Source organism: Pinus tabuliformis, chromosome 4_1 (genome assembly GCF_031772625.1).
Source record: "Pinus tabuliformis cultivar Carrire ecotype Pingquan chromosome 4_1, CPIR1, whole genome shotgun sequence".
In the NCBI taxonomy this organism is placed as follows: domain Eukaryota; kingdom Viridiplantae; phylum Streptophyta; class Pinopsida; order Pinales; family Pinaceae; genus Pinus; species Pinus tabuliformis.
The window spans coordinates 598,642,913-598,653,211 of record NC_142303.1 but is presented as its reverse complement, the minus strand read 5'-3'; the positions used below and the strand labels follow the sequence as shown (position 1 = coordinate 598,653,211).

At 38.2% G+C, this 10,299-nt stretch overlaps 1 protein-coding gene across 1 annotated transcript; it reads left to right on the top strand.

Annotated features, from left to right (window-relative positions):
• The first annotated feature begins 1,615 nt into the window (after nt 1–1,615).
• Nucleotides 1,616–6,905, top strand: LOC149177410 (uncharacterized). The gene is made up of 4 exons (XM_089420121.1): nt 1,616–2,490; nt 2,612–3,695; nt 3,835–4,110; nt 4,251–6,905. The coding sequence occupies exons 1-4, from the start codon at nt 1,922–1,924 to the stop codon at nt 6,840–6,842; spliced, it is 4,521 nt and encodes a 1,506-aa protein (XP_089276247.1). The 5' UTR covers nt 1,616–1,921; the 3' UTR covers nt 6,843–6,905.
• The last annotated feature ends 3,394 nt before the right edge of the window (nt 6,906–10,299 follow it).

Genomic DNA, 10,299 nt, shown 5'->3' with positions numbered 1-10,299 from the left:
TTTAATATTTAATTAAAATTAAAAATATATAATTATTAAAATAGAAACATTATTTTATTTTTTAAATATAAAATATAGTAAAAATAATTATTAAGAAAAATTACACCACTTAAAATGATTGGTTAGCCATCCAGAAGAGATAAATTCTTACTTTTACTAAAAAAAATGCACATTAAAATATTGACATATTTGTATACGTTAAAATATTTAGTTTTACTACTAAAAATAAAAAAAATAATGAATTTAACGAGCTTGCAGATAATAGCAGAAAGACGTGAAGAGGATGAAACGGAACTAATGTGTTGATACTCTAAAGAAGCTCATGACACATAAATTTCCTTGGGTATTCAATGACCCTGTTAATCCAGTTAAATTAAACATCCGGGACTATTTTCAGATTCTCACTCAACCCATGGATTTGGTAACTATACAAAGTAAGTTGGATAAGGATCTCTATTCCACCTACCCATGGATTTGGTAACTATACAAAGTAAGTTGGATAAGGATCTCTATTCCACCTACCCATGGATTTGGTAACTATACAAAGTAAGTTGGATAAGGATCTCTATTCCACCTCAATGGAATTTGGGGAAGATGTAAGATTGACTTTTTCCAATGCAATGAAATATAATCCTCTTGGTAATGATGTTCATTATATGGCAGCTAATATGAGTCAATTTTTTGAGGGAAAATGGAAAATTATTGAGCAAAAGTTGACTCGAAAAGAAGTTTATAGAACATTAACTTAGGATTTTGAGTTTATTCCAACGAAGAAGCAATAGTGTAGTAACAAATTTATAGAAACAAGAAATAAACCAAAGGTGCAAACTCCAAATTCTACTCTTCTCTCAGATGTAATGATCTAAAATAAGTAAGTTTACCTTAATTTAGTTATAACTATCCACTTATACGCTAGTGATTTTATATTTAACCTAGATTTACTTAATAATATAATTATTTGAGTAGAAAATACAAATCATGTAAATAAAAAATTAATATATACTTTTTTAATTAAAATTTTAACCCTTTAAAAAATAAAAAACATCTGACAAATAATTGTCACATCAAAATACTTAATAAAATATTAGTGCTCATCTTTATGTCAATCAATAGGACAAATAAAACCCACATTTAAATCTCATCCGACAAATACGTGTCACATCAAAATACTTAATAAAATATTAGTGCTCATCTTTATGTCAATCGTCTCCACCATAGGACAAAAAAGAATCCACTTTTGAAATATGTGATCTCTACTCAATCTCTCCACTTTTGAAATATGTGATCTCTATTGAATCCGTGACGGATCCACTAAACGTGATTGGTGGTGAGATGTTTAATGCATTAAGTTTTCATTAAAATAATACTTTCCTTTACATTTTCCTTCCACTTTCTGAGAAAATAATACTTAAGAAAAGACAATAATCGACTTATAACACTCAGAAAAGAATTTCTCGGGAAGAACGCTGTGTGTAAATTATGAAGCGTCTTTTTGTCAAAACCATGCCGGTTGTCATCCACGAAGAAAAAAGGTTCGTCCAGACCAAACCATAGGTCATGGGTCCTCAACGCGGAAATTGCTGCGCCCATGTCACTTTCATCGTTCAATAATAAATTAAAAAAATTAAAAGAAAGAGGTCATAAGGTCATAAATTTCGTTCAATGTAAACGGAGGTCCCTATTTGCTGAGCCAGATTAGAAGCCTACCAGGTTTCAGAGCGCTTTTGTTCTCAACTTATTGCCAAGTATTCAGAGACACAGAACGCAAGAAAAGCCGAGTGAACTAGTCGTAACTTGGGGTCATCCGCTGCGAGTCACAGCGCAAGAAAGACCGAGTGTACGAGTGGTCATCTTCTGGTAGACATTTTGCAGTTGTTCTGAGAGAAACCAGACAATCGTATAATTCTAATCTTGTGGTAATATGGCATCCACCTCGTACGCCAACACCAACTCCTATGTGTATGACGTGTTTATCAACCACAGAGGTCCTGACTGCAAGAAAACATTGGCCACCTATCTCTACGATCGCCTCACCAAGCACGGATTGCGAGTGTTCCTGGACAATCCAGAATTGGAACCGGGAGATGGCTTAATTCCTCAAATCGAAGGTGCTATCCGAAGCGCCTCTGTGCACATAGCTATTTTCTCTCCTAAATATGCCGAATCCAGTTGGTGTTTGAAGGAGCTTGTCTTGATGTTCGAATCGAGGAAACCTATCATTCCCGTCTTCTACGGTGTCCAGCCATCAGAACTTAGGTGGACGCAGGAGGAAACTGGACTCTATGATAAAGTCCTGCGAATGCTCTGCTGCACAAGGGGCGAAAATGGAGTGTATGCCCGATCCCTGCGCGAGCTCGAAGAGAAGACAACTATTGACCATCAAACTGGTCAAAAGAAGCCGCGATATGACTCCGTCGTTATGAAAGAGTGGAGGTTGGCTCTTTCTAATGTTGCAGGCATAAGCGGTTTTGACCTGGAATCCTATAATGGGTGAGAACTGCACTCCAATTCTCTGTCAGTCTTAACTTTAATTTGCTAGTCTTTAGATTTAATTTATTGGATCACGTATATGGCATTTCTGACTCGCGATTGTACTCTGGACATTGTTTAGGGACGAGCAACAGCTCCTAGAAAAGGTCGTGGAAGGAGTGTTGAAAAAAGTTCCAAGAAAGCTCCATGTGTCCAAATATCCAATCGCTTTGGAACAGAAAATAGAAGATTTTGAAAGGAAAATGTGTTTGCAGCAGCAAAGCGAGCAGACCAGAGTTATAGGAATTGTAGGACTTGGAGGGGTTGGTAAAACAACCCTCGCAAAAGAAATATTTAACCGTCGGAGATCACATTACAATAGATCTTGTTTTTTATTTGATGTTAGAGACAAACCTTTAATTTCCTTGCAGAGTCATCTTCTTAAGGACTTGGCTCAATGGAATGGGCAAATAACCAGCAGCGATGAAGGAATAGAGATGCTGGGAAGGTATCTCGCAGCTTCTAAAGCTCTCATCATTTTAGACGATGTAGATCATATTCAGCAGATGAATGCATTACTTTCGCCAGCAAAGGATGCCCTTCCTTCCGGTAGCTTGATTTTAGTTACCTCTCGTAATATGGATGTTCTTGTAAAATGGGGAATTGTAGAGTCGTCCATATACAAGCTCACAGGACTGGATCCGCAACAGTCGAAAGAGCTCTTCTGCTGCCACGCTTTTCACCAATCTCATCCACATGTAGGTTTTGAAAAAGTAGTTAGTTTGTTTTTGAAAACCTGCGATGGATTGCCGTTATCTCTCATGGTGCTTGGGGCGCATATGCATGGTCAAACACAGTTGAAGTACTGGGAAGCCGAATTGCGCAAAATCTCCAAAGTACTTCCCACGGATATCCAAAGCAGGCTCAAGATTAGCTATGACGGTCTGGACCAACAGGAGAAGAACATATTCTTAGACATTGCTTGTTTCTTTCTACACAAAGACAGAGATACAGCGATAAGAATATGGGACGGATCTGGCTGGGAAGGAGAGCTGGGTTTTCGGAATCTACAAAACAGGTGTCTTGTGGAGGTAGACGAAAAAAATCAAATAAGAATGCACGACCACCTCAGGGATATGGGGAGAGACCTGGCGGAGAAAGAGCCTCCAGACTCTTGGCGTCGTATTTGGCGTCCAACTGACAACCTTCTTTATCAGCACTCACCTGTACGTATTTTGAAGCTTTAGAGTGACACTGAAAATAATGTTCTGATATCAAATTTTGAAATGCCGTTATGGTGTGAATTGTCTGTAAATTTTGAGTTTTTCATCTAATTTGCATAAATATCGATCAATCGTGTTTTAGGTGCGTGGAGTTAGCGTTGTTCCGAGTGATGGCCCGGAATGGTCTCCACAACATTTCAAAAGCCTTGTGGAACTCACGGGCAGGTTGCAGCTTCTTGCGGCAGAAGGTGATTGTGTGGAAAGCATATTGAATGTTGCTCAGCCACCAGAGCTAATATGGCTCCGCTGGATTAACTGTCCGTACTCCTCCCTGCCTTCATGGATTTTAATGAAAAATTTAAGAGTTTTACAAATAAAGGGGAAGGAGTTTGAAACAATCTGGGCAGATGAATGCCAGGTAATTATGTGATTTTGTTTTCTTGTCTAAAGTTTTGCATTTTTCAATTGACCTTTATTATAAAATTTTACTTGCTCTAGCACAATTTACAGAAATTGTGCCATCCAGTGTCAAGCCCAATTTAAAATATGAAATTGCAGGCACCTGTGCAGATTAGGGAGTTGGAAATTGATGGTCGCGTTCTCAATATTCCAAAGTCCATTGAAAAGTTGAATTATCTCGAAAAGATTGTCTTGCACAACAGCGGATATGAATCCGTTGGTCTGAATATCTTGCCAGATGAATTTTGTCGTCTGCAATCCTTAAATTACTTGAAGTTATATGGTTGTTCAGAGATTAAGTCGCTCCCAGCTTCATTTGGCAGTTTAAAGAACCTCCAAACTCTCGATTTGTACCACTGCTCCCAGCTGCAGAGCCTACCAGAATCGCTTGGCGGGTTGACTAGCCTCGGAACTCTCGATTTGTGCGACTGCTCCCAGCTGCAGAGCCTACCAGAGTCGCTTGGCAGTTTAAAGAACCTCCAAACTCTCGATTTGTCCCACTGCTCCCAGCTGCAGAGCCTACCAGAGTCGCTTGGCGGGTTGACGAGCCTCGGAACTCTCAGCTTGTACGGCTGCTCCCAGCTGCAGAGCCTACCAGAGTCGCTTGGCGGGTTGACGAGCCTCGCAACTCTCAGCTTGTACTACTGCTACCAGCTGCAGAGACTACCAGAGTCGCTTGGCGGATTGACGAGCCTCGGAACTCTCGATTTGTGCGACTGCTCCCAGCTGCAGAGACTACCAGAGTCGCTTGGCGGATTGACGAGCCTCGGAACTCTCAGCTTGGAATGCTGCTCCCAGCTGCAGAGCCTACCAGAGTCGCTTGGCGGGTTGACGAGCCTCGGAACTCTCAGCTTGAACCACTGCTCCCAGCTGCAGAGCCTACCAGAGTCGCTTGGCGGGTTGACGAGCCTCGGAACTCTCAGCTTGGAATGCTGCTCCCAGCTGCAGAGCCTACCAGAATCGCTTGGCGGGTTGACGAGCCTCGGAACTCTCAGCTTGGACGGCTGCTCCCAGCTGCAGAGCCTACCAGAATCGCTTGGCGGGTTGACGAGCCTCGGAACTCTCAGCTTGGACGGCTGCTCCCAGCTGCAGAGCCTACCAGAATCGCTTGGCGGTTTGACGAGCCTCGGAACTCTCCGCTTGGACCACTGCTACCATCTGCAGAGCCTACCAGAGTCGCTTGGCGGGTTGACGAGCCTCGGAACTCTCAACTTGGACGGCTGCTCCCAGCTGCAGAGCCTACCAGAATCGCTTGGCGGGTTGACGAGCCTCGGAACTCTGAGCTTGGACGGCTGCTCCCAGCTGCAGAGCCTACCAGAATCGCTTGGCGGGTTGACGAGCCTCAGAACTCTCAACTTGGGCGGCTGCTCCCAGCTGCAGAGCATACCAGAATCGCTTGGCGGGTTGACGAGCCTCGGAACTCTCCGCTTGGACCACTGCTACCAGCTGCAGAGCCTACCAGAGTCGCTTGGCGGGTTGATGAGCCTCGAAACTCTCTACTTGGACGGCTGCTCCCAGCTGCAGAGCCTACCAGAATCACTTGGCGGGTTGACGAGCCTCCGAACTCTCCACATGAACGGCTGCTCCCAGCTGCAGAGCCTACCAGAATCACTTGGCGGGTTGACCAGCCTCGAAACTCTCGACTTGGACGGCTGCTCCCAGCTGCAGAGCCTACCAGAATCACTTGGCGGGTTGACGAGCCTCGAAACTCTCAAAATGAAGGATTGTAATGGTCTGGTGGAGGTTGGAGCATTTCCAACCAACCTGAGAACCCTAGAGTTGGAGAATTGCCACGCATTGAAGAAAATAGGAGGGGTTTCTGGTGTTTCAAAACTTCAAATGTTGAACACTAGCTGGTGCATGGAATTAGAGGAGCTGCCAAGTTTTGAAACCTTGGTATCTTTGGAGGACCTGTGTGCATTTAATTGTCTCAAGTTAAAGAGCTTACAGGGGTTAGAGCATTCGACAAAGCTTCGAAAGCTGAATATTAACTGGTGCATGGAATTGGAGGAGCTGCCAAGTCTTGAGACATTGGTATCTTTAGAGGAATTGTCTGCATTTAATTGTGTCAAGCTGAAGGGCATACATGGGTTGGAACGGCTGACAGAGCTTCAAAAACTGAACATCAGCGGGTGCATAAAACTGGAGGAGTTGCCAAGTATTGAGAGATTGGTATCTTTGAAAGAGTTGTGTGCATTTAATTGTGTCAAGCTGAAAAGAATACAGGGTTTGGAGCCGCTGTCAAATCTTCAAACGCTGAACATTAACGGGTGCATAGAATTGGAGGAGCTGCCAAATATTGAAAGACTGGTATCTTTGCAGGAGGTGTGGGCATTTAATTGTGTCAAGCTTAAGAACATACAGGGGTTGGAGCATTTGACAAAGCTTCAAACGCTGAACATTGACGGGTGCATGGAATTGGAGGAGTTACCATGTATTGAAACACTGGTATCTCTGCAGCGGTTGGCTGCGCGTAAGTGTTGCAAACTGAAGAGTATACCGGGCTTGGCGCAGTTGACAAAGCTTCAATTACTAGATGTTAGGGAGTGCTCTGAGTTAGAACACCTGGCAGGTGTTGAACAGTTGGGGTCGTTGGACACACTTTATGCCTCTGGATGTCCAAAACTGCAGTGGGATTGGGGCGTCGTGGAGGAATTGCAGCAAAGATTGAAGGAAGACTTCATCGTATGAAAATATTATTTATTCAATTGTTTTAAATCCCGTTTGAATCACAAAGAGTTTGTTTTTTTAACATCTTGCTTTACAGTCCCGGTGATTATTCATTTCTATAGATAAAGGTATGTCGGTTTAAGTGGTTTTCTTGTATGGTTGTGGATGACATGAACGGCGACCGGGTAGGATTGTAATTTTTGTGAATTTTATATACACGTCTAAAGTTCAAATTCAAAATAAAATTAAATAAATATTATTAAGAATTTAAATTATTAATTAAAAATATTTTAACGTAGATACCAATACATTTTAACGCAAATACACAAAAGAGTTAAAGCAAATACCGAAGCTTTAAAATGATATTTTAATTTCATTTTTTAACAAATTAATCCAATTACAAACACGAGAAAAATACCCAACAATCTGGTAGTCAAGATTTTAACGAGTGTATATGCTTTCAGCTAATTGTTCAATCTTTTAGTTTTCTTCACTAACTATATATTTAAATGGTTCTTGATTAATATTTTATTTTAAAATTAATTAATTAATTAATTTAATTAATATTTATTTTAAAATTTTATTTTTTTTAAATTTATTTGTAAATAATTATAATTTTATATATACATAGAAATTAAATTTTATAAAATTTTGATTTTTTTTTATATTTTTAAATAATTTAATGTTTTCATTTTTATTTTTAAAGAATATGTTAAAATGTTACAAGTAATCAATATTTTATATCCTAAAATAAATTTATAATTTGATGTTTAAAAATACTTTTTTTTTCTTCTTCTAGTATTACATATTATTTTATTTTTTAATACCTAAATAATATATAAATAAATTTAATAGATCTTTATCTTTATATTGATAATATTTTTTTTTTGGCAAGTTAAAATTTTTTATGATTTGTGCTCCAAAATAGATATGACTATACAAACAAAACTAAATTCATGATAATTAAAGCTCAAAGGAATCACTTATGATATTTTTATTTATGAAAACAACTCTTTGGAGAAAGTTCTTTTATACAAATATTTGGGAATTGGCATCCATCATAAGCTCAATTAGAATTATGGCATTTAGAAAATGATAAATGGAGGTTGGAAAGCTTACTATGGGCTTGAAAATAATTGCAAGTGCCCCCGTCTTTGCATCTAGGATAAAAAGAATCTAATCTGAATTTCAAATTTGGGGTTGCACTATATCCAAAGAGTCATGAAGGAAGCTTGAACAAATCCAAATGCAGTGTATAAGCTACAACCTCAAGATTAAAGGGAATGCTCCCTTCCCTATCCTCCTAATTGAAGCAAGCCTTTACCCCATTGAAAATATCGCTATGACTAGATATCATATGTATAAGAAGTTGTACAACACCCGATGTCAAGAGGCTTCTAAAATTTGCTTCTAACTCTAGAAAAAACCTCCACTTTCAACTCAAGGGAGGGTGGCTTAAGGATGCCCAGTCTTGCCTAGAACATTGGGGAATAAAGGAGGAGATCATCTTACAAAATTCAGATAATATTCAAAATATTATTACTTTCTAATTCAAGGAGGAATTATAGAAAAATAAAGAGCTCAAGGGAAAAAGGAAATTAGTGTATTATAAGGAGACGATAAACCCAAATCTCCAAAACCAAATTTATCTCTATGTTAGTGTTAAGAAGAAAATGAACTACCAAGATTAGAACTAATTCTCATGAGTTTCATAGTGAAATTGGGTTTGGTCAATTCCCAAAACACCATGGGATGAAAGAGTTTGTCACCTATGTGGTCCTAGGAGGATTGAAGTTGAAAAATATTTTCTCTTAGATTGCATTGAAGATACAAAACACTTCCTCTTAAATTGTCCATCTTATACTCACATTAGATCTAATTTTCAAAATATGTGTTAAACTACCAACCTTCATGACCTTTTAACTCAGTAAGACTATGGTGATTTGGGAGGGCTTCCCTCACTTCTTTTTTAGCATAGAAATAGAATATTAAAGAATTTTAATTAATTTCTTACTTTCTTAAGGTCCTATATACCATATAAATATTAGTGGAAGTTAATCATGATCATCATCATTATATATCCTATTTTATATCTTATTGCGTCAGGGGCATTCTACAACCCAGTATGACCCTAATGTGTAAGTATGTTTGTGCTCAAAGCTAAATTTTAGCTAATGTCAGCCAACATAAAAATAAAAAATTAGAAATCTAAATAATGTTTATGTCCAACCGTCGAATAAATAATAATAAAAATAGAAAAAAACTATGTTGGCCCTAAACAAAAATGAAAATAATCATATAGATAAAAAAAAACTACAATACAATTATTTCATGCGTTTAATAGTTCATTCTTTATCATATACATTGAATTTGAATGGATCATAAATTTACCTTCAACAAAAACTTTTACCACATTAAAATTCCAAATTAGGTAAAATTTTAAACATCTTTATTGTTTACTAAAGTCACTATTGTTTCTTAAATAAAGTAAAAAGGTTAATTCAACACAAAGAATCCAAAATCTTTTAATATTTCTTTTCATTAATTATTTGTAAAATAAATCTTTAAAAGGAAAACCATATCCTATGGAAATATTAAAATCTCTATAAACATAAATATTTCGTAATATTAAAATATTCATTTGATGTAGTTTTATTATAAATTTTGTTATCATGCCATGTAAAAAAAATCATTAAATCTAATATTGAAAGATTAATATTCATATTAATATTAATATATTATAATATAAATATTATTAAACTTAATAAATTTTAATTAATACAATATTAAATTTGTTATATTATAATATATATTAATATATCATGATATATATTTACTATAGATATATATGGGAGGGAAGAACAAAGACATAGAGTGATATAGGTGGAGAGATAGAGGGATTGAGAGAAAGGGAGAGAGAGGAAGGGCGAGAGAGAAGATTTGAGAGAGAGGAGGAGAAAGGGAGGGATAGAGAGATGGAGTTGGAAGGAGAGATAAGGAGGGAAGAAGAAAGACAAAGAGAGAGAAAAGTGGAGAGAGAGAGAGGGAGTGACAAGGGAGAGATGGAGAGAGAGTGTGTATGTTTGGGAGTGAGATAGAGAGACAAAGATGGAGAGAGAGAGAGAGAGAGCGAGGAAGGAAGAGAGTGAGGACATGAGAGAGAGAAAGAGAGAGGAAGGGAGAGAGAGAGGGAGCGATAAGGGAGATGGAGAGAGACAGAGAGAGGAGATCAGGAGGGAAGAGAGATAGAAAGGGCGAGAGAGGGAGAGAAGGGGAAGAGCGAGAGAGAGGGAGAGGAAGAGGGAGGGAGAGATAGATATATATGGAGAAATATTGTGTATGTTTTGGGGATGATATAGAAATACAAAAGAGAGACAGAGGGAGATAGAGATACAGATAGAAGGTGAAGAGAGGGAAGAAGAGAGAGATAAAGAGAGGGAGATATAGATAGATATGGAGAGAGAGAGAGAGAGAGAAC

What these genes read in the sequence shown, in the direction of transcription:
- LOC149177410 (XM_089420121.1), top strand. Translation starts at nt 1,922, where the DNA reads ATGGCATCCACCTCGTACGCCAACACCAACTCCTATGTGTATGACGTG. An exon ending in GACCTGGAATCCTATAATGG is followed by an intron (nt 2,491 to 2,611) that starts GTGAGAACTGCA and finishes GACATTGTTTAG; the next exon opens with GGACGAGCAACAGCTCCTAG. An exon ending in TCTGGGCAGATGAATGCCAG is followed by an intron (nt 4,111 to 4,250) that starts GTAATTATGTGA and finishes ATGAAATTGCAG; the next exon opens with GCACCTGTGCAGATTAGGGA.